At 38.0% G+C, this 25,460-nt stretch overlaps 1 protein-coding gene across 16 annotated transcripts in view; it reads right to left on the bottom strand.

Annotated features, from left to right (window-relative positions):
• The window catches only part of SUGCT (succinyl-CoA:glutarate-CoA transferase), a 743,714-nt gene that overhangs the window by 84,346 nt on the left and 633,908 nt on the right, over window positions 1-25,460 (bottom strand). For 2 of the 16 annotated variants that reach the window (XM_088797831.1, XM_088797843.1), the window contains one exon: window positions 24,804-24,859. The exons of the other annotated variants lie outside the window; for them this stretch is intronic. In XM_088797831.1, the coding sequence (XP_088653957.1) occupies window positions 24,819-24,859 (41 nt within the window). In that variant the 3' untranslated portion in view covers window positions 24,804-24,818. Of the gene's footprint in view, window positions 1-24,803; window positions 24,860-25,460 lie in introns of those variants that run through there. 16 annotated transcript variants of the gene reach the window in all.

Raw genomic sequence — 25,460 nt, 5'->3', positions numbered from 1 at the left:
CGTTCTATTTCATTGATGAGGTTTTCTACTTTTTCCTTTGTTTCAAGTGTGTTTGTACCGTTTCCCTGAAAATAAGACCTAGCTGGATAATCAGCTCTAATGCATCTTTTGAAGCAAAAATTAATATAAGACCGGGTCTTATATTATATTATATATTATATTATATAAGACCGGGTCTTATAGTAAAATAAGACCGGGTCTTATATTAATTTTTTGCTTCAAAACACGCATTAGAGCTGATTGTCCAGCTAGGTCTTATTTTCGGGGGAGCACAGTAGTTGCATGTTGAAGCATTTTTATCCTGGCTGCTTTAAAATCTGAGCAAGGGCAAAAGTCTAGGCTCCCCACACTGTCTGCTGACAGAGGTGAAGTGGGACCACAGTTTTTGTCTGTGATGTTTGACTAAAGAAGGGAAGTCATCGCCAAGAAGTTGTCTGTCATCCTAGCCTGCACCTTCCCACTGTCCTTGGTCCCTCAGCAAGAGAGAACAGGCATTTCTTGGAGCTTTTTTTTTTTTTTGGTCTTGGAATTTCTTGGTTACCAGCTTCTTCAATACCCAATTTGGGATACACGAGGCAAAAAGAAACCCAGGGAACTCACTGCCATGTTTATCCCTGGTTCCTAAGATTCTTAGCTGGTCTGATTATTTTCTCCATCTTTCATAGTCTTCTTATGTTTATCTCTAATATCCACTTTTCCTTGGGAACTGGCTGCCTTAAGTATCCCTACACCCAAACACAGAGAAAACTGGTGCATGCTTTAAGACCCCACGTTCTGGTAGGTCTCCGTGGCATGCATTAAAACATGTAGTGTTTCAATATGGGGAGAAAGTGAAGGAGAATAGGTCTCACCGCAATTTGTTTCCTTTCTCAAAAAAGAAATTTCTAGCTTTCTTGGTAGTTGCTCTGTGCTTTCAAACAGGTTTTTTTTTTTTATTTTTTTTTTTATTATCCTTTTTTTTCTTATTGTCCTTGCTGGGAGGGTTGTATGCTACAAGCTAGTTATCCCATTACCAGAAATGGAACTCTCAGATATCTCCTAATGATTTTTATGCAGCATTTTACCTGGCATCCTCTTCTTTCATACCTGCACTAGGCTTATACATTAATTGTGACAATGACGACCACAGACTCAGGACAGATTCCATGTGTAAAGTTTAATGGGAAATAAATCAAATACTTATTAATGGATTATTATGTATTTCCCATGGCTGATACTCAGTTGGTGTGCAGTGGTGTATCCATACTGGTTACTGAAATATTGAGATAGTGATTACTAAATCATGCTGTCCTCCACCCCCGTGCCCTCCCTGGGACCCCACTGAAACAAAGGGCTAACACTTGGTGAGGCTGAACCCTCAGAGGGACTGCTCTGATACCATGGCTAGCACCCTATCATTTTCGGTGAGGGCCCAAGCTTAGCTGTTAAGTATTTTGAATACCATTTCTGTGTATACCTGAGTCATATATATCCCAGTTTGGTTTTGCTTTTATTATAGGAATTAATTAAATTTTCCTCTTGGTTATTTCCATAGAGAATTGTTAGGCATTGTTCTTTTATTTATTTGGATAATATGCAACAATGTAATTAGCAAAAATATTCAGAATTGTTTCTGCTAATGAACCCTATTTTAATTTCATCTAGGAATATCTTTACTTTCAATTGGCCAGACATAATTGCCAGGTTAAGCCAAATGACTTCTGAGAAGGCCAACCTCACAGCTGAAATAGTAATTTTCTCCTGCTAATCAAAAATGTGATGCTGAATACATGAAACTAAGAACACTCTATAACACATGTCTTAAAGAAAATAATCATTGCAAATTCATTAATAGTGGCCATCTTTATTTTGCTTTTATTCTCTGTAATCATTTATTTCTTGAACTGTGGTCTCAGTATATTTTGCCATTAAGTTTGTCTGAAATAATGTACTCAAATTGCATAAGAACACATGAGAATTTTATGTTTTGTGTTTACTACCAGCCTTAATCAATATATTTCACTTACTAACTTTCTATAGGGAGATTTAAGGCATCAATTAAGCTAAGATTATTTTTCTTTGAACTAAATTACAAGTAGAAATATAATGAATGATTTTGCTAATGGTAATGTAGTGGCAAAATCTCTGCTTGCTAATATTTTTTTCACTCTGAAACAGACCTATTTGGAGCATACGGCATGCAATTTTTTATCGTAACATTTTTTTCTTCATACACTACTTTGAAAATGGTGCGGTGTGCTGCAAGTAAAAGTGCGTGTAGATGTGTTGCTATTTCCCAGCTATGGTGACCAAGCCTTGGAGGCTTTTCTTGCGTCTACATCAAATTGCTGGTTACTAACTGGGCCCAAAGAAATTTCATTATCAAATTTATACTGCCTAACTAGGACTAAGCTTCTTTTAAAGGGATTTGTGAGACTGACAAATCTAAAGCTACTGTCAGGAAATGGTTCCTAGATACAGGAAGACTGCCAGACAGTCAGAATTCATTTCATTGAGCTAATTTAGTCATGGTTCCTACCCCTAAAGAATTAGTGAAAAACAGGTAGTTAAACCAATTCAATCTGAGAACAGCTCTTTTTTGCAGCAATGGACAATCCAATAGTTCATGCCTCCTTAGAGAAGAAACAGATGATGTAAATTTTATATACATTCTGATTCACTTTAAAAGGCAGTTTTCGATGGTAAAAATTTGTGTAGAAAATGCAAAATTTATAAATGTCAGGAGGTCTAGGGGAGAATAGTGGTGACAGTGATTGATGGACTAAAACCATCTAGCTGTTGGCCATGATTACAACTGAGAATGGCTTTACATGAATATTTTGTTGTCAAGATGTTATATGCCAAATTACATTGCATTCATGGGATCCTATAGATATATGTTAGTATTATTTATTTCTGACTGTAAGTATTTATATATTTCAACGTGAGGAGATAGAGGCTCATGTGATTAATTGACTTCCTCAAGATAATGAAACATCTAAGTAGAAAAGTTGAGTCTAACTCTTATTTCAATGTCCTTTCCACTTAACCTGTCTAAGTACTATTTGCATATATTCCAATTATGTCTAATAACATTGTTCAGATAATTATGAAGGAATTTTTAAGGCATTTTAGCATTATGCTTATAATTGTTTTAAATTTATTTTCTTCCCCAGTCCTTCTTACAGAAAAATGAACTAAACAGAGGTCAAAGAAGGGGCATTGTCTGGTCCAAGAGATCAGGAATCCACAGGGAATTAATAAGGGATAAGTTCTGCCCAGAAGCAAGTGAACCTAGTCCTCTGAATGTAATCCCCAGTAATGTAGGATTTTAATGATACGAAAGTGTTAGAAATAGCTATGAGAAGAGGATGACTTAAGCAGTTCTGAGTGGTCCACTTGAAACACTGAAAATGAGAATGAAAAGAATGCTGTTAGCCCTCTCCAAGGGAGGCACCCTCAGAGGAGCTCAAGTCTCAGATAACAACAGACATACTGATGAGTGGAGCAGAAATAATCTTTCACAAAGTTCTGAGATTATGCTTCCCACACAGCTGCTCTAAACTAGCTGCCTCTGTTTGCTTTGAAACCAGGCTCAAACCATACGGAGAATACCAACTTACCATACTATGCTTTTTAAACTAAGAAAGAGGTACTGTAGGCAAGGATAGAATTATCCAGATATTGTAAAAGGCTTTCCCCACACACTAACTTAATACATATTTATTCAACAAGCACTGATTGAGTCATACACCCATGCTCACCACTGAAGATCAAAAATGATAAAGATACAATGGCCCTTTACAAGCTCTGAATCGAATTGGCATTTTTGGTACAAATTCCTTTTATGTGAATTTAAAGGGCACGGATCAATTTTATCAGGGCCTAAAACCTTTTGGGTGAGTAAATTAGATCCAGTTGGAATAACTGAGAAATCTCTGAGAGGTTCAGAGGGGAGAGCAAATCTAGCATCCCAGCCTCACCATACCGACATTCAGTTATATCCACATCAACATTGGTGCATCTTCTCAATAATTCACCAGTGGGCTTTTTTCTTTCATAAGACATAGTGAGGGACCCTCAGAGTTTAGCACCGGACCTAGAATCTACTTCTGGAAGGGGGATATGAACAAACACTCCAGGTCTTTCCTCCTGAATTTTACTTCCCTTTTTGAGTTCTCCCTCTGACTCTTACTCCCCCTCTAGAGAATGAACCCCGTATGGGCCTCTTCCTTTGGTGCCCTGAAACAGACTTGAACCAATTGGCTCTGTTCATTAATTTCAGCTGAAATTGGCTGAAACTTTCAGAAAAGTTTCTCTACTAAATATTAAAGAAGAACAAAAGGGAAATAAGACTATTACACACACAGGCAAGCTAATTAGGAAAAGCTTTCTGACCCTGTTAAAGCTATTTGGCCTCTGTGGGGCTTGAAAGCCCTATCTCATTCTATATGGAATTCCCAGCCCTATCTCATTCTATATGGAATTCCCAGCCCTATCTCATTCTATATGGAATTCCCAAGGACTGAAATAGCACTCCCAGCAAGGTAGCCTGGTGTCCTCTTTCTAGCACCAGCTGGCCTCCACAGGGCAAGCTTTAGAATGTTGTCTCCACCCAGAGTTATTAACCAGACACAAGTTCCATTCCAATATTTGCTGGAGGTCTGACTAATCATTGATATCAGAAGAAACCCCATGCCCAAGATGAACTTGCCTCAGCACAGAATCTGCTGAACTCCAACATTTTACCCCAACGTCATAACCGCACAACACTGCTCTGGGCAGAGTGGGACGTGGGAAGTTTCCCTCACTCAGGCCTGTGGAATCTGAGCCCCCTCACACAAAAGCAGAGCAGGGAAGGAAAAGGCAGCCTGGGTTAAACAGGTTAAGTAAAGGAGGGGGCTGAAATCTCCTAAGTCTGTCAGACAACCCAAGCTACTGTGATAAGAAGAATTTTCATGAAGAAACAACTGTGTTCTTCCGTTCTTCTGTAGCTTGTGCTGAAGAACATGGTAATTTCATGGTATGGATTTAATCTGAAAAATGGCGAGAAATGAGTCCCACGGCACTACTTTCAAACTTGACAGCAATGAATTTTTTTTCTGGATCCTCTCATTATTTTCAGATTCAGTGAATCTGTGTGCCAATCCAAATACATGTTGCCCTCAAACTTTTCTAGACAGCTCTTCAGCTTGGAATTCAAGGCAGTGATATAAATTTGGTGACTCCCGGGGGCAATTCTGCTAAAGATTTTGTTTGATATCTTTGGTTAGGGAAAAAAGGAAACTTACAAAGCCCAAGTATTTACTACTCAGCTTTTTAATATCATAGACCACAGACAATAGTCAAAATAAATTGGTGAAGATATCTCCAAATTTTGCATATGTTTGTTTTATAGTCTAAAAGTGAAAAGAAAGTAAACAGCAAAAATACTTATTTGTCAATAAACGTGTGAGAAAACTAGAGAATTAGAAGTCACCTGTGGATTGGTCAGGTGCATTTTTTTCAATGTGAATATAAAAAATAAGTATATATAGGACATAATATGACTATGTAAAGGCCCAATAATGCATATTGATAAAAAATACTAAACATACTTTAAACTTTCTGTGAAAAACAATATTCTATTTATTTATACTGTACCTCTAAAAAATAAGGTATATGCTTCTTCCCCTTATTTTTCTGGAAATATTTTTTCCAAATATTAAAGTAGCATTGTAAACATTTAGAAAAATACTAAATAAAATAGAGAAAAATTACCTATAATCTCAATACACAGAAAAATTATTATTCTTAACATTATAACATTATTTTGATGTATTTACATCCAAATATTTTTGGGAATAGACATAAACCTGATTATATCAATTATGCAAAAGTTTGAACATTACAAGACAATTTAAAAGTTGAATTTCAGACAAATAGTAAGCTGTACTGTCATGATAGAAAAGAAGATGAAAACAAAGAGATAACTTCCACTTGATGTTAAAAAGTCACCTAAGGAAGTTGTCTTGCCGAGAAGCTGGTAGAGCTGCTAATTCAATGGTAAGAAAACAATTGCCAACACATTACTATAAGCTCCACTTGGCCCATATTACCCTTTTAGTTTAATTCAATCATCAATAGACCCCTGATTTTTTTTTAAGAATTTCATTCTTTCTCAGAAAACCACATTTATTCTTTCTGTTTTGATCTGAAGTCATGCAACCTACTGGCATGCCTGAGTCTCAACACACTTTGTAACTATGTACTCCATTATTAAAAAGATATGTGTGTGTACAGATGTTTATATATTATTTTACATGCATGTAGAATATGTCTGTGTCTATGTAATATGTATATGTGTATGTGTATAATATATGTATATAGGAGTATATGTATATTTATGTGTATATATATACATATATATATGTATGTATGTATGTATATGGATATAGCTCCTGTACTAGAGCATTTTGTCAAGAGTTTGGCTCTTAAGCCTTGTTTATTCCCAGTGCTGGTAGAGGGCTGAACTGCGTTTCCTGAGCCTGAAGATTTCATTGTTATTTATTTTATTATGATTTACACGGCTATCATTTTATTCAAGAGGAAAAGTTATCAATCCTGGTGATGTGCTTTTAATTACAAAGGAATGTAAGATGAAAATGTATTTTCAGAAGCCAAGGCTAAGACTATGCAGATAAGCAGAAAGCGTTGAGAATAGCTATCTTGGGTATATATAAACAATACTGATACCTTATGTGCATAACCAAAGAGAAACAGCTAACTAACCTAGACTTCAAGAAGAAGGAGGCTATAACTGGACATGGAGGAGAAAAAGTGAAATGAGCGCTCTTCAAAAGCCCATGTTATATAAAATAAGTAACAAAGGCATCAACATGAGGAACCAATGTCTGAAGAATGCAGAAAGATAAAATCAGTGACATTGTACTTTTTTCTTTTGGTGAACTTCCATCATTGGAAATATTTCCTTTCTTCCATTTTGAAGATTTATAATGCAGTACTTTATGTTTTAATGAACTTCAAGCGGGTCCTAAAAATTGTTTCCTCAAAATGTTTAAAACTTTTCAATGTTGGTGTTTTTAAATTTTTTAAAGACAAAATTGAAAAAAAAAAAAAAAAGAAGAAGAAGAAGAAGAAAAGAAAAAACCCACACTAGGAACTCCAAGTCCTGCCAATTTTTCCTTCCTGCCAAGTCCTATTAGTATAAATGAACGGTTTATTTTAAGAAATGCCTGATAAATTACTCTACACAATCAGTAATGAGGGTACTGTCAGCAAAGGAAAGTCATTTCCAAAATTTACTTGGCATTAAGGAGCTAGCGCCTTCTAAGCTCAAACTGGGTTATGTGGCCCTGGCCCCTGAGGATTCCATAAATCTCTCCCTTCTTCCCAGAGAACAGAGGGATCAGCCGATATGTGTAACTGCTGAGGTTCCTCTGTGTCAGCTCACAGTTTGTGAAAACTGCAACAAAACCTCATTTTCAAACTTTCCTTGTCAACAGTTTCTACCACTCTTCACAGAGTTCTTTTTCTTCTTGAGCTGTGCCCCAGGGGAAAATATTAAAGACTGTAGATTATTACAGTAAAATTGAAAAACACAGGCCAGGAGAAAACAAAAATCAGCATGATGCCAGGAGGAAAAGGCCAAAGAGCTTCGGTTTCTTTCAGAGCATCCGCACTCACCAGTGCCTGATCCATATGCAATGTGACTTCAGGGAGATACAATTGCAGCGAGGTAGGGGCTGCAGCTCACTCCTCACACACAAAAGCAAAGGGAGGACATAAATGACCACTTCTTGTGGAAAAAGGAAGGAAAGTGCACAACTTAAAGAATCTGGGGATAACAAAAACAAGTAGAGCTGCAATTCAACAATGAAAGGAGAGAATAATCCTCATTGGTGTCTCCATAGTTCCCCTATGGCAGTATGCTCCTACTTACATATCCATTATGCTGTATTTTTATTAATGAAATCCCAGAACCAAGATCTCAGAAACAGAAGACATGTGCTGTGTCCTCCAGCCACAAACACTAATGGAAAACTACCTCATCCTAAAGTTTTATTTTTCTCAAGGGAGAAATAGGTGGATGTTCTTTTGGATTAATTATGGCAGCGACCCCCTTCAGAGCTGTTGGGGGACTGAAGAGTTTAAAACTTGGAATCTGTTATCTGTAAAGCTTTTTTTGTGTGTTCTTTAAAGGAGTAGCATTATAAAAGTTAATGTGCAAATAAAATAAACAAATACTTCTAATCCTTGCCCACCCATGAGCACTGAGGGCTGGTTCTCCTCAATTTTTCCTGGCCCACTTATAAATCCCGGAGTGATGGGTTTCTACTACTTTTGCGGTGAGACTATTTTCCAGCCACCCTCTAAAAGACTTCCACTTATTCTTAGCAGTGTCTGTATAATGTTTCTGGTGACCCTGTATCAAAATCTTGTTAGGCCTCCAAGTAGGAGACCAAAGAGTTTCACACAATTTATACTACTCATATTTTGTATTTAATATGTTTAAACACTAGGATCGGAGTTCAGCGTTTAATGCAATGCAGTCTGTACACAAGCTGACTAAATTACAGATGAACAGAAGAGATGCAGCATACTTCCTCCAATCTTATAGCAAGAGGAAAGATACCGGCTCTCCCTACAAAATATTTATAGGTTCCAAACATTCTTATCCTCATTAATAAGCAAACTTCACAATGGTCCTTAAAGATCATGGAGGAGGATTGACTAACATTTTGCAGATAAGGAAACTCAGACCTGGAAAGAGATTGGGTGAATTTTTCAAGGGCAAAGATGTCAATAGAGACAGAACAAGCAGAAAGGATCTGGCGGGATCCCAGACCCCTGAACCACTCTGCTTGAGTTTTTCTCCAAGTTCACAGCTCAGCTTGCTATCTGCTTCCTCTTCACAAGGTGAGGGGATGGATGTGTGCTGGTCAAGTCCATGCTAACATTCCTTACAAGGTTGGAAGGAAATTGGATAAATGGCTTCTGATCATGGCTTCATTTGCACTTGGTAAAAGCCATCTAGAAAATAGCGCTGGAGTGGAAAATCTCCTCTTATCCAAGACCTCTGGCCTTGTCTTCCCTACCACAAAAATATGTTCCTAAAAAACATCCACTTCAAGGCTCTCAGGTCTGATCCCAGGATACTACTAACATCATATTTCATTAATTGGAAAGCTCAGGGTAAGAAAATCACAAGCTTTATACCAAATAGGTCCACAAATTAACCCAGCTCCTCAGACTCCAAAACTATGATCCGTTCTGATGATTTTCTGATAGCTTCCAGAATGGAAAATGTAAAGAGTCCTTTCTTTGTAGTCTTATGTCACCTTTGGGTGACAGAGAACATTCCTAGATCTTTAAATTATGAAATAAACCAATGGCAATAATTACAGGAAAGATGAGTGACTCTGAAATGATTCTACCTCAGCCAGAAAAAAAAAAGTGAAGATGGATGCAAATTTGATATGGAATAAATGTCATAGTTAAATTTCTAAAATGTAACTTTAAACCTATAGTCAACTCTCTGGAACCAGCTTTAGAAGTAGCTACTACACTGTTACACTGTTCCCCACGTAAGTCCAGTTGATTCTTCTGATTCTAATTCCAGGCTTGATCATTATATTCTCATACATCCAGAGGTGCTGAAATACAGGCATGCTACAGAGGCTGGAGAAGGCAACTGTGATACGTACAGTGTGATTCTGCAAGCTTGGGTCATAGATGACTAAACCAATAGGGCCCTAACTCAAGCGCAACTAACCTGGATTTCAGTTGATGTGACATTGTGACCAATGGGCTGGCTTGCAAAGATAAGCGGTGCCCAAGTCCTCTCTGTGGAATTAAGAACTGGGAAGCTAAGTCACTGAGCTTAGTTATCTGCGACCACTACAGCCAACAAGTAGTGGTAGGTAGCGCTGGGTTGGCCATTATGACTCAAGTATATGCTAGTTTAATGGGGGCTCGGGGGATAATTGACTATGAATGTTCTGAGGAAGCCAGGTGGGAAAGTGAAAGGAGACTGAGGCAAGAGCACTGTGATTCAGGGAGACGGAGATGGGAGGGTGGCACGGCTTGGCCTTTGCACTTCTGAAGCTAGTCCTTCAGCTTCTCCCATGCACAACCTTTCAATAAATCCTCCTCTGCGTGAAGCAACTTAAGTGTGTATCTGTTTCTTATAACCGAAAGAGCCTTGAGAAGAACAAAGACCTCCCAGGAAATGACGGGAGACCTGTGGCTAGTCTCACCACTGTGCTGTCCAGCCCCAGGCACTCACAGCTCTCCCCAAACCCCCAGCAGTGTCAGCACTCCCGAAAGAGGGTCACCCTAGGGCAGCTCCTGGTCGATTAGCGTTCTTCAAGCCATTGGTCATTCTTCCTCCAAAATTAATATGAAGTATCACTGAAATTTTATACTGTTCACTTTTAGACTTAAAAATGACAAAAATAAAGTGAACTGATTGAAAAAAAGAAATCTCATGAAAGAAACATAAATAGGAATATGGCTATTCAATTTGGATCCGATATCTTTTTACTCTAGCACTTCAATAATAGGAAGGTGTCACCTTACTACCTGTTGTGAGGAGTTTATCCTGATGTTCCCTGGAAAGGGAAGAGTGCCCCATCTGATGCACATCGCCATAATGTACCTGTGTGCTCAGGCTCAGGAGAACGTCAGTAGGGACTGTCCCTAGACTCTAGTGTCTGAGTTCAGGCACAGAAATAGTTCCATAATGTTTGGTGAACACGAATCTGAGCGTTCTCTCCAGATTAAGTATAATGAAATGCTGTCTACAGAAGACAAGAACATACTCTCTCATCCCTGTCTCTGGCAGTGGGATTTTTAAGTCAAGATTTCATTTCTTCACAAAGCATTTTTCATAGACGAGATCCCCGTTAAACCATTATAGAGATTATAAGAATTTTAGGGCCTCTTCCATGAGGCACTACTCCACTACAAAGTGTCGTTTCGTTAAGGTTTTCCAAGTACTCACTGATGAGAAAACTCTGTGTTAGTGTTATCACAGGGGGCATTGTTCCATGGATGGCAAACAGATTTGATCTTCATGCCAACCCCAAAAGACTGTTTGAGCCCTGTGCCAAGAAAAGTTCTTTAAAGCCAAGTGGCCTCCATGCTCAGTGGGAAAGAGCCCAGGATTGATTAGCAATGTCTGCCACAGGCCTGGGAGGAGAAATAGCCTGCATGATAGGCACTGGCCAACCTTAGTTTACACCTTCAATGTAAAAGCAAGTGTTTGACTTAGCAAACTGCATTTTTGAGCCTAGCACAAAACTATTCAGCATCAAATACCCCTTTCAGATAGAGGTGTTGACACTGAAAATTAAAATAATATACAGAAAATAACACTGATATGAAAATTGTTGCCTCTAGGTTCTGGAAAAATAACAGTAAGTAATTAATAACTAAAATGTCCAGAAGAATATGAAAACTCAAATCCAGGAAATAGAATTTTTCTCATGATGTGAAAGAACCATATGCCAGTCAAAGAGAACTAACAATAAAAATTTAAAAAATTAAAAAATAAAAAGAAATAATGCCATAAACTTGGGCTTGAATCCTAAAAAAAACCCTAAAAATCCATTTAATCTAAACAGGACTGGATTCTCCTTTCAGAACACATGTGGCTTTTTTTCTTTACTTTCATAGGTTGAGAAACTGAGGCAGAGTAGAAAGGAAAAACTGATTCAAAGACCCCAGTGTGAATCAATAGCAGATTCTGAGCTTAGAAAAATAAAAGAGTTGATTTAGGGCTGACTTGTTTTACACCTCAGACATCTGGATTCCCTGGCTGACTTTCACAGAGGCATGATGGAGGCAACTGCTGGGTGGCAAACTACAAACTGCAACATGGCCCAGCAGGAGACTGGCAGAGGTTCACACAGGCAGGGCTCAGAGGGCTGGTCAGGAGATGAGCTGACATGGAAGGACACTATATCTCATCTGAAGAGATTCTTTAGGAACTTGGGAAACAGGAAAAGAAATGCTCTGACAAATCCAGAAACGAACCATTTCCGAAAGTTCATTTGTATTCAGACTATGTACTGAGCGCCTCCCTCTGACATTACATGCAGACTTGATTTTATGTTGCTGCTTCTTTAAAGGAATTTGGAAGACTGCACCTATGGTGACTTATTTGTACTTCCATGAGAGGAGATAATGTGCAGAAATAATCCACTCACTTTACACTTAAGCCAGAGACAGCTTAATATCTGGGCTTGCCCTCTAAAAATGATAAAGTGTGTCCATCTAAAATCAGACTAGATTCTCTCCCCTGGAGAAGTAAAGCCAAACAAAGATACATAGGGTGCAATGATTTTAGACTCAGACTCATGTCAGCTGAAACACTGGTCCTTCCTCTCACTGGCTGTGTGACCTTAAACATGTCCTTAATCAATCTAAATTTTGGTTTCTAATCTGGAAAGCAGAGAAAATAGGATCTACCTTACAATACAGAATATGTTTAGAATAGTATGTGTTAGGCACCTGACCTAGTGTCTGAGTGGAGTCAGTACCCACGTAAGTATTAGTGGATGTACAGATGTACCTTTTAGTGTGGCTAACTGAGCATGCTGTGGGCGTTTACTTTTCCAGAAGAGAAAGTGGGACTCTGTGTCCTGCCAAAGACCTCAGGTATAAGTCAATGGCTGAGTCCAGAAATAAAATACATCTACTTGTAAATCAGGGGACGTAACTGGACCACGGACATCCCACTTGTTAGAGCAGGACTCATTAGTGAGTGCTGGCCTGCGAGATCACCTCTTTTCAGCACAAGCTACATTAATGGCTACAGATGGGAAAGCAGGTTTATCATTCAAAACCTTCAGAGATACTCTCAGGCAACTAACTATTATGGCTTTCAACTGTAAGTTTGTTTTTTGGGTGATTTGTTTGCTTTTTATTTTTGGTATCTCTTCTGTGCAGAAAGAAATCCCAGTAATACCACAGTGGAAATTGCAGTTACCAAAAGTAAGTATTAAATACCACTGTTAATATACATTTTTTGATAACAAGCATTTGGCCCATTTAGTTTTTGTTGTTGTTGTTGTTTCACAATTTAAAAAGATCTGAATCATTTTAAAACTTCTCCCCCATTTTTTCTAAACGTTACTAGTGGACGAGCACTGATGGCCATAAAAACTCATTAATTATATATTGACGTTCAGATCTAATTTGTGTTTTTTGCCAAAATGCCTTAGTCATTATATTTCACAGTTGTACTGTTTAGGGCAGATTGAAATATGTAAATTGTGGAAAAAGCCAACATAGAATCAAAACCCATAAGTCTTTTCAAGGCTTTAGAATAACCTGCACACAAATATCAGCACCAGAAATAAATGTTAGGAAATGTAATTGCATTTAGGCAAGACATAGTTGTGCCGTTGGCCTACAAATTTTACCATAGAATCTAAAAAACAAAAGCTAGCAAAAAGCCACACAATCAACTATCTCCCCGCCTCCACAATGAGTAATCTGAAAATGACAGATTAATTTCTTGGGACACTCTGCCTGGGAACTTTTCAGTGTTAACTTTTAACATCTATTCCCTAAAGAAAAGTGACACATACATGTGTATCATTGTCCGTATTGAGCTCTCTTTTATGTAAATTAGAGTAGATCTTTTAATTTCAGTTCCACCTGCTAATTTTGAAGGCATTCTTTTGGCAATCATAACTTTTGGGCTCTCACTAGACAAGTTAAATCTCCTTTATAGAATTGCTCACCTTTTCTGTGACTTGTAGAAAGATTGTTTAAAACACTCGATAAAGGGGAAGGAAGACTGACTTCTAAAACTTGGAAACAAACATAAGCTCTACATAATTTTGGCAAGTCTTAAATTAGGAAAAAAGAGAAGTGCAACAAAAGAAAGACTTAGTTTCCCAGATGAATTAGGCTGTATTGTGGAATCCTAAAGTCTGATGTAGTGCATTTGCCCTCACTAAAATGTGTTCACTACATTTCTGTACAAAACAGATTTATAGCACCCATTTCACTCTGATTTCCTGTTTCTCTGTCCATGCACCAAGCAAGTATTTGGAAGCCTCAAATGGCTGTGTGGAGTGTGTTAAGAGTTGGCCTAGGAAGTGAACACCCCTCCGGGAACAATTTGATTGGTTAACACCAGTTTGGAGCCCAGTATGTGAATCTTTATGACTGCACAACCTCAGGAATGAATTACCTGACCTCAGCTTTCTCCATAGGGGTGCACGCCTTAATTTTCCACACTAACTTTCAAATAGAATTACAAAAACACTTTACTTATCTAGAGGTCAACTATTCTACAAACTCGACGACTTGGAACACAGACAACAAGCAAGCAAAAAGGATCTGTGCAGCCAAAAGTGGTGGCATAAAAACCCATAGATTTTCCCCATCGGAGAGTTGCTAATCATTCAGAGCCAATTTACCTTGATCTTGTTAACAATTATGATCATTATACTGATGTTGCTTTTTTTGAGCCTACAGTAGACGAGCAGAAACAAATCATACGTGAGGAAGAAGAACTAATAGAAGCAATAAACTGAGAACAGTATGAAATAAAAAAGACACAGATTCAAAAATTATAGAAAAAGGACAAACAACCTCATATGCATCAGTAGTCTATGAAAAAAACATCACTTATATAAAAAATAGTAAAAATTCCTAATGATTATAAAAACACAAAATGGTTCATTTTTTTAGATCCAGATTAAGAAAGCCATTTTATAAAATAAGGAAAACTGTTAAAAAGGATTACCACTTAAAAGGATAAGTACTAGTGACCTATCTACCATCTATCCATCTATCGATTGATCATTCTATACAGTATGTTCACTCCAATGGAACAACTGATTCCTTCAGAAGAAAATAATTTTAAATGTCAAAAGCTAAATTAATTACAGGAAATCAAATTATTTAATTTGAGAAAGTATATATACCCAATGCTAGGTGATCTACAGTTATTTAAAACAATGTTTGTGAGCTCAATCATGGAAATGTCTTTTTTTTCCTTTAAATTAGAAGTATGTTCCCCTCCAAAGAATACAGGCTTTTAAACCACAGGAACTTGAAACAATCTGCAAGACTTTAGTATGACCTGATATTCAGCAGGTGTAATAGGAATGTGGGAATCAGAGCCAAAAACTGAGTTTTTCAGGATAGGTACATGCTTTTGGTGTGGAAAGTGAGAAAGAAGGAAGAAGTGAGAGTAAGTACATACTGCTGAGGATGGAGAAGCAGGCTGTAAGTTGGCTGACTCCTCCAGGGAGTGAAAGGGACACTATTAATAATTTTACTGGACCACAGGCATAGATTGAGACAGTCCCAGGCAAACTGGAAATATGGTCACCCTAGTTGTAAGGAGCAAAGTGAAAAATGCCATGCTAATTAATAATCCTCTAATAATTCTTGAAGTAGAAGATAGTGGACAACAGGAACAGGAAATTCACAAAAGAATTCCTTAGAATACTCTGAAGAAATGGTCTCCCCAATTCTTATGGTTATTCATTCATTCTCTCAATTAACCTCAGCCACTATAACGCAGTACAATTTTTTAAAAATAATTTTTTGTTTTTCAATTACAGTTGACATACAATATTACGTTAGTTTCAGGTGTACAACATAGTAACTAGACATTTATATAACTCACAAAGTGATCACCCTGATAAATCTAGTACCCATCTGAACCATACATAGTTATGACGTGATTGACTATATTTCCTATGATATACTTTACATCCCTGTGAACATTTTGTAACTACCAATTTGTACTTCTTAATCCCTTCACCTTTTTCACCTACCTCACAATCCCCCTCTCACCTGGTAACCATCAAAATGTTCTCTGTATCTATGAGTTTGTATCTGTTTTGTTTGTTCATTTATTTTGTTTTTTAGATTCTATATAAGTGAAATCATATTGTATTTGTCTTTGTCTGAACTTATTTCACTCAGTACAATACCCTCAGGGTCCATCCATGTTGTTGCAAAAATGGCAAGATTTCATTTTTATTTTTTTTATGACTGAGTAAGACCCCACTTCATATATGTACCACTTCTCTACCCATTCATCTATTGATGGACATTTATGTTGCTTCCATATCTTGGCTGCTTTAAATAATTCTGCAATGAACATACCTATGCATACGTCTTTTCAAATTAGTGTTTTGGGTCTCTTTGGATAAATACCCAGAAGTGGAATTACTAGGTCCTTCTTTGTCTCTTGTTATAGCCTTTGTTTCAAAGTCTATTTTGTCTGGTGTACGTATTCTTACCCCAGCTTTTTTTTTTTTTAATTCCATTTTCATGAAATATCTTTTTCCATCCCTTCATTTTCAGGCTGTGTGTGTCTTTTGAGCTGAAGTGAGTCTCTCATAGGCAGCATATATAAGAATCTTGTTTGCTTTTCCATTCAGCCACGTATGTTTTTTGATTGGAGCATTTAATTGATTTACATTTAAAGTAATTGTTCATACATATGTATTAATAGTTATTGACATTTTATTGTTCATATTTTTATCTTTTTTTTTTTTTTCATCTCAAAGAAGTCCCTCTAAGATTCCTTGTAATTCTGGTTTGATGGTGATGAACTCCTTCAACTTTTTCTTGTCGGGGAAGCTCTTTATCTGTGCTTTGATTCTAAATGATAGCTTTGCTGGGTAGAGCAATCTTGGTTGTAGGGCCTTGCTTTTCATTACTTTGAATATTTCCTGCCAATCTCTTCTGGCCTGAGAAGTTTTTGTTGAGAAACCAGCTGACAATCTTATGGGAGCTCCCTTGCAGGTAACTAACTGCTTTTCTCTTGCTGCTTTTAAGTATCTCTCTTTATCTTTGGCATTTTCATTATGATGTGTCCTGGTGTGGGCCTCTTTGGGTTCATCTTTTTTGGGACTTTGTGATTCCTGGGTTTGTATGTCTACTGCCTTTACAAGGTTAGGGAAGTTTTCTGTCATTATTTCTTCAAATAGGTTTTCAATTCCTTGTTTTCTCTCTCTTCTTCTGATACCCCTATGATGCAACTGTTGGTACTCTTGACATTGTCCCAGAGTCCCATTAAGCTATCCTCATTTTTAAAAATTATTTTTACTCTTCTGATTGGGTGTTTTCTGCTGTCTTAACTTTTAAATCACTGCTTCATCTAATTTCCTGTTGTTTCCCTCTAATGTATTCTTTATTTCAGTTATTGTATTCTCTTCTTTATGACTGGTGCTTTCTTATGTTTTCTATCTCCATTTTTGTGTTTTCTACCTCTTTGTTGAAGTTCTCCCTGAGATCATTGAGTGTCCTTATAACCAGTGTTTTTTACTCTGCATCTGGTATATTTCTTGTCTCTGTTTTATTTAGTTCTTTTTCTGGAGCTTTGTTTCTGTTCTTTCCTTTGGGGCATGTTTCTTTGTGTCCTTATTTTGGTTCCCTCCCTCTGTGTGTTTCTATGTGTCTACCGATGTAGGTAGAGTGGCCTTGTATAGTAGGTGTCCTTTGGGTCCAGTGGTGCAGTTTACCGGGTCACCTGAGCCAGGTAGTCCAAGTGTGTCCCTTGTGTGGGTTGTGTGTACCCTCCTGTTGTAGTTGAGCCTTGATTGCTGTTGGCACATCAATGGGAGAGACTGACCCTCAGGCTGATTTGTTGTGAGGACTGGCTGTGACTACAGGGGAGGCTGTGACTACAAGACTGGCTGTGACTACTGCCTATTGTGTAGGGGCTGACCCTATGGAGTAAAATTGACTTTAGCAGGGCTCTTTCTTCTCAGGGCTCTGGGTCTTGCTGAGTTTGCCCTTTGGGTGTGTTGTTTGTGGAGGTGGTTGGGTGGTGCTCTGGTGTGGTCTGAAACCTCTTAGGAATGTCTCTGGTGGAGGCCAAGGTCAGCTGCTGCCTATGCCCTGCCCTGGGCCACTTGGTGATCTGAAGATGGTTGCTACTTGTGCTGGGTTTGGAGACACCTGGGATATGCCTTAGGAAAGTCTGCAGCATGAGACAAGACAGGCCACTTGTATAGAAAAGTCACTGGAAGCGGCTTGGATGGACACTCAATTTGTGTGGGGTATCAGAAAATCATCAGGGTGGGGCAAATGTTGTTAGCTAGGTTGATGGAGACTCATGTATGTCACCCATCTGTGCTTACAGGCTGGGTGGGGGGAGGGTTCAACAAAGGAACAATAACTTCTGCCAGTACTTCTGTCTGAAAGAAAGCTGCCCCTTCAGCCCTTGCCATGAAGCCAGACAATTGAGTTCCTCCTCGTATGTCTCAGATGCCTTTTGAGCTGCTGCCCCAATGTTGGAGCTCAGAGAGAGTGAGTCCATTTGCAGACCCTTTAAAAGGAATGCCTGGGACTTCTGCCACCCTCTGTCCCACCCAACCACAATCTCTGCTGGTTTTCACAACCAGTAGTTATGGGGACTTCTCTTCCTAGCACTAGAACTCTGGGCTGGGGAGCCTGGTGTTGGGCTGGGACCACTTGCTCCCCCAGGGGGACCTCCACAGCTGAGATATCCCACCCACGTTTTAACCATCACACATGGGTATGGGGCTGGCTCGTTTTGTGTCTCTGCCCCTCCTACCAGTCTCCTACGATATGGCTTCTTCTGTATGTCCTTAGTTGTAGGACTTATGTTCAGCTAGACTTCAGGTGATTCTCCATAACAGTTATTCTGTAGTTTAGTTGTAATTTTGAAGTAGTCATGGGAAGAGGTGAACACAGCATTTACCTATGCTGCCATCTTGACCAGAATTCAACACATTACAATTTTTAATATAATATCTCTTCCCTATTTATAAGTTTTTAAGAGCAGGTATCATGTCTTTTTTTAATATTATATTTCCTTTTAAGTCTTACGTATTTTATTTCTTCATTAGATGATAAATATTTGTTAATTATCAAATGAGTATCCTTAAAAAAAATGAAGACCTATATATTGAAAATAACAATTGCACTTTTATTTTCCCATTAATCATAAATTAAACTTACTAGGTAAAATCAATTGCTTAAACTTTAAGAGTGCTATAGGATTCTGTATTTCTCCAGACCACCATAACTATTTTTCTAGGACTGATAACTTAATGGCACTGTTAAAATATGTTACAGAAAACAATGCATATCAGAAAAAACAATTGCTGAAAAAGGTTATGTGTTTTTATTACTCAATAGATTTTTACTCAACAAATTTATGAGTTTAGCTATTAACTATAAAGCATTATAGTTACCTACATCATTTGGTTGCATTGATACCGATTGTGGTCCACATGAAATCTGCTGCATTTTAATGGCTTAAACTAACATAAACTCTCCTTGATTATATTTTTCTAAACTATCTTTACAGGGAAAGATATGGTGGGAATGTGGAGAAAATCTATGTATATCTTACTTTGAGCAGAATTCTCACTTTCTGAACTATAATATACACATGCACACACACACACATACATGCAACATTTGCTATATAATTGGTATATGCTCTATTAATTTTCTAGAGATTTCTACAAAATTATTTTAAGAGCACAAAACACAATACACCTTAAATTAAAATATTGACTTAAATCACAAAATTTATCAGATACTGACATCAGGAAACTTTTCAGGGTTAATTCATTCATTTATTCAATATCAGTAAATTTTTATAGCTAGTGTTCTAGGCAATACAGTGATAAAATCAGAGCTTCTGCCTCAAATTGTTCGCAGTCTAATTAGAGATAGCTGAGGAAATAAAGGCATTTAACCCACTTAGGGAACATATTCACAGGATGTCTGAGAACACAGCAGAGGGACAACTAATTCAATCAGGGGATAAGAACATCTTCCCATAACAAGAACCATATCCTTTGATTTTAAGTGATAATGTAATATACATGGTTTCTTGTCTATTAATATTCCTTCTCTTCTTCCACAGAAATAGAACATCCAGTTTTTAGTAAGGCCAATGTCACCCCTCATCCCTAAGATGGATACACTTCCAAGACTCTTTCCAGTGATTAAGTACTTGTTAATGTATGTGAACAGAGTTATAATTTGACCACACTCAGGAACCTTCCCAAATAGATAGCTGGGATGTGCCCTTTGCTCCTTTTCCTCTTTGTTCCCTCCTCCATCCCTCTGTCCAGAATATAGATGTGATGGCCAGAGCTCTAAACACCATATTGTACTAAAAACACAAAGACCATACTCCTGGGGTAGCACAGCAATGAGCTAGAAGGAGCCTGGTATACTGTGGATGTCCCAGAGAAGAGATGCCATACCAGTGCTGAACTGCCCACTTTCTCACAGTTGTGGAAGAAAGAATTATAGCTCTGTTTAAGACTGTGTTATTTGTGGTCTATTTTTTGGCTATACATCACCCTGATACAGCTGAATAGGTTATGTAGGCAAAACAGAAAATAAAAGCCACTCACTACAGAAGAAACAACATGAGTTAAAATAGCCTGGTCTTTTCAGGGAACTTGACAAGTTCAACATGACAGGGCTTCAGGGAGAAAATAGATGGGAGAGCAGTAGCAAGCTTCATCACCAAGAAGCTTGAATGTCTTGCTAAGAAGTTTGGATTTAATTACACATACGTAGAAGGAATTCCAACACATATGTAAATGAAGAAGGAAAAATTCCATTAGAAAGGAGTGATTGCACATATAGGCTCAATCCAAGAATGTACAACCAGTGTTGGGGAGGGAAGTGAAACAGCTTTATTGCCTTCATTGGTGTGTCAAGTTTTGGTGTTGTCGGTCATTTTAAAGGCCATTTAGGCCAATTCCCTACTATACACTTAAATATAACATCCCTGCTAAGTGCCCACCCACTGTCTACTTTGACTCGACAGTCACTGTAATGCTCACTATCTTGCAGGAAGATTAACACTTTCTGCACCCCCTTGTTTTTCTTTAGTGCTTCACAGGTAAGAAAGTTTGTCTACATTTTGAGCCCAATTCCCTTCTCTATAACATTATTAAATAGTCTTTGCTCTGTCCTAGGATGGCACATCCCTCTCTAAGTCAACTATAATATCCAAGACTTCTAATACACACGTCCTGTGCAGGACGTGAGTCCAGGTTCCTCGCTCTGCGAGTTGCTCTCTCCGTAAAGACAATTTGTCACACACACCACCCCCATCAAGATATGCTGTGCAGCAGTTGATAGTGCAGGTGATTATGTTTGTTTGGATGCCTGCTTAGGTGTTTACATAGAAAGGGAAAGGCATAAACATATTTCGTGTGTTATGAATGTGTCACCAACAGCACCAACCATAACGTGAAGGTATCTAGATGGTAACACGGAAAAGAGAACATTATTTGAAAGTAAATGAACTGATTATTGGGCTCGGTTTTGAAGTGTCAGCATGGTCTTCACAGCAAAGATTCTTCTAAAAAGCACCATTTGGTCTTGGTCATGTTCAACATACCTGCTTCCTAGAAATCGTGATAGAAAGATGGGGTGGGTCTGGGCTCTTTAACACAGATTGGCTGTTGGCATCCAGCTGTCCCAATAAACTGAACAGATTCTAGGGTGGCTTTGCCCCATGGTCAAAAGGTAACTCCCACAAAGTGGCCTAGAGAAGCTAAAACGTCACCCCAGGGTCCTTGTTAGAGATCTAGAGTCCATGGGGCCATCAGGGACCCCAGGAAACTCCTACGAGTTGTCCAGGGTGTAGAAATGGCCTTGATTCCTGATGACTGACTGCTGTGATCCCTCCAGGAGCAGTTACTGCCTCTTCCACTGATGTTGTGGAAATTTCTGACAAATAGTCTGTTAAGTAGCTTGAGACCACTGCCCCTGGACTGTCACTTGCTGAACAGAGAGGGACAACCCCAACACTTGAGTGGGAAACATTCTCTTGTCGATATTCTGCCTGGCTTCCTGCCTCTTGATACTTTTCCTCCACTTCCAAAGAGCATGAGGGCCTTGGGGACTGTGTTTGGAAGACACGGAGTTGGGTGGTCTTCACTGCATGCTCAGCTTTGCCCTGAAACAAATTCTTGCCTTTTGCTCAAGTTTTGAAAAGTAAGTTCTGCCTCTTTCCCTGGAGCTCATTTCTGTCCTTCAAACTATTCTGGCAGCTTTGTCCTTCCAGGACTAAGAAAATGCATGATTCTATATTGCTCTTGCCATTTTCTTTCTCATGCCAGGACTTGAGATTTGCTCCTAAATATCAGTCCTTAGGCTGAGGCCTTGCTAAGCAGAAGGATTTACCTGAGGCCCACGGCACACTATTTGCTAGGACTCCATGATGTCCCTTGAACCTACGATCTCTGTGTGTTTTGTCCACTGCCTATCAAGGCACTTGCTATCTCTTGGTAAATATGACACCATATGTACCAGTTATTTTGCCCCATCTGATGGGTTGGCATTCTCTGTTGCCCACAGGTAGGTTGTCCTCTGCTATCCTTTGACCTACACCGGTCTGTCTGTCCAGCTCCAAATTCTCACATCCCTGGCTCCATTCTGCTAGGGTGACAAACTCTGCCTCTCTCCTTTGTGGTTTGATGTAAGACCCAAGGATCCCATAAGAGATCCTGTGGACTAATGGTATTTTGAAAAATGCCCCATTAAGATAGTTTTTGGAGTGTTAGGCGTAGGAATACCATACAGTTTACTTTTATATTGCATGATTTACATTCTATAGCATACCGTTTGTGTGTGAAAATATAAAAGAGGGTATTTTTTTTCAGTACAGGAATTAATATTAGAAAATTCTATGACGAATTCTATTAACCTGTGTTATTAAAAAGGAAAAAAATAGTAGGTTAATTCCTACTAGTTTATTTTGTTTTTAGTCTCGTGGGTTAGGTAAACTTTTTCTTTGCAAAATACAGACTTTTCAAAAGCACCTCATAAGTAAATAAGCTAAACATTTCCAAACACATCTTATGCTAGATGTAGAGCTATTGCTATTACATAATCAGCATCACTAAAATAAGGTCTCCTTAAGTATGAACTCCGGTTTTCATGCCTGCATTACTACCTCCAATCCATCACCTCCATTCAACATACTCAATTTCCCATGGCACAAAGTAGATGTCACATATATAATAATAGCAAAACAGTGACATTTATATAACACTTAAAATATTTGACATGACATTTTAAAATATATTATACAAACACACATACACATCGAAATGCATATATAAGCCAGAAAAATAAAATTTGGCTGCTTATATTAAAAATATGTGTATCTCCTAAACTCTAAAACTGACTAATTTTCAAATTATCCAGCAGCTCTATCTACCCTAATAGAGTACTGTAGGGAAAAATATTTATTTCAAAAGCTTAGTTCTCACTAACATATTGATATTTACATTTTATTTGAAAACAACAATAAATTGACATTGAGATTTAAATTTGGGAGAGGAAAAATAACCAATAGGTGTAATAGCCACATATAAAAATATAAGGTTAAATTTTGTTGTAACATCAGGACTGATACCAGGATTTGCGTATGAGTGCTATGTATTGCTTTTTGTGCACTTTTTTTAAATCATAATACGATTTCAAACATATTATATTGGAAAGCAAGAATAAAAAGTTATAGCAGGATTCCATTGTGTTTAAATAGAAGAACACTGAAATAAACTTTTCCTTTTCCCACCTCACACGAAAGGTTCCACGTTGACATTTTCTTTCGGATATGTGAATTAATTTAATCAGGGTAAAAAGAGCAGTCCAAAGAATACCTGGGTGCAAATTAGAGGGTGATGCTTGATATTCAAGAAAAGTACAGGAAGAGGCGTGTTGTCAGAGAGTTTCCCTGCTCATAAGAGAAGGCGCACTCGCTGGTCGCAGTGAAAGATTGATTTAGACCATTTCAGAAACTGTTCAAATATGAGCATTCCCTCTATTTTTTTCACTCATGAATTCTGTTTTTTCCCCTTTAACTTGCCTTCCTTTAGTGTTCTTTGATATTACCTCTTATGCCCTTCAAAATAAAGACAAAGGAAACAAATGATTAGAAGGAATTAAATTTGCTCTTTATGTTGGTTTAGAAACCTCTGATTCTAAACAGTTAACTTTTCTTTTGGCTCAAATACTTAAATAGATGACGTGAAGGCCTAAAAGTTAGTTGGTTATTTTTTATTTCAGGGGAAACACACGGCTTTTATTTCCTTTTTCAAAATGACATGCCCCCTAAAGTATTTGTATCAGACTCTGGACTGCAGGCAGGAAGTTGGGGAGAGGACTGAATTTAAAGAGTCCAAGATGCATCTTCCAGTAAAGTTTGTTTTTGTTTTGTTTTGTTTTTTAATGCAAAGAATTCATTTCCACAGAAACCATTTTGTTATTTCAACCAAAATGGTAGGCTTTGGTTTGCAGTTCCTATAGTTATCATTTGATTTAAGACCAAATGTGTTTAAATGACTTTTCTTCTTCTTTCCTCTTCTCCTTCACCACTTCTCTTTCTCCTCCCCCTCCCCCTCCCCTTTCTCTTCCTCTTCCTCTCCTTCTCCTTCTCCTCCTTCTTCTTTTTTATCTTAATGGAAATTTTCACAATTAAAATGTACAAAAATAGACCAGAGAGAAAATTGTCTGTAATTCACTGCAAATGAAGGGAAGGCAACTAATGAAAACTACTGTTAGACCTAAAATTTGTCAAATATGTTGTAAGCTGTAACTTATACTTTCTGAGGACTTATGGGCCATATTGCTACACCCAGACAGAGGAGACGAAGAAACACCCTGATGTCATTGCGATTATACCTTGAGCTACCATATAAACACAAAGAGCCTCTAAAATTGGAATAACAGAGAAGGATGAGCCTCCAACACCACCAGGGAGAGCTTCTCTCCCAGGAAGAGCATGCTGCTCCAATCTGTGGCCTGCATGGGCGAGCTGGCTGTGAGTCCGAGCTGTCCTACTGGTCACATCCCGGAAACTGACAGCTCACCTTGGTACCTGGTGGCAGAGGAGGGAAATGGAGCTGGGCTTACCTCTACTGGACGTGCTAACAGGAAAGATGCATTAACCATGTCAATATGGTAAAGCTGCTCCAATTAAGCTTCACTTAAAAAATCTAATCTTCAGTATTATATTATTTTGTTCTTGGAGTATACTCCACCCTACTGTTTTGAATAATTCCAGAAGAATTGTTTAAATAACTTATTTTTTGACCTTCCTGTCAGATCTGTTTTTTCCATTAGTCCTAATATACCATTTATATATTTTTTTAAGAAAAGAAGAAATCATTATAAAGATAGCCAAACAAGATGATATATATCATCTCTGCTAAGGGCCTGCTATGGAACTGAATTCCTTAGATTTGAAATGCGTTCCATGAATGTAAAAGACATATGCAGTCATTCCTGATGACTAAAAAAGGCGAATGAGGTAACGGGAACACTGATGGGCTGTTTGTCTCAAATGTTTTATAAATTGGATGTGAAATGAATTTTTTCAATCTATACTCTCTATTCAAAGAAATATCTCAGTGGTAAGTTGAGGTAAGGTATTTAAGAGAATGCTTAGAACCTGAGTTGTCACTTGCATGCTTACAATT

This window comes from Rhinolophus sinicus, chromosome 4, assembly GCF_057876585.1.
Source record: "Rhinolophus sinicus isolate RSI-liver-muscle chromosome 4, RSI-T2T, whole genome shotgun sequence".
In the NCBI taxonomy this organism is placed as follows: Eukaryota; Metazoa; Chordata; class Mammalia; order Chiroptera; family Rhinolophidae; genus Rhinolophus; species Rhinolophus sinicus.
The sequence above is the reverse complement of the archived record's forward strand: the minus strand, read 5'-3'. Positions and strand labels throughout refer to the sequence as shown.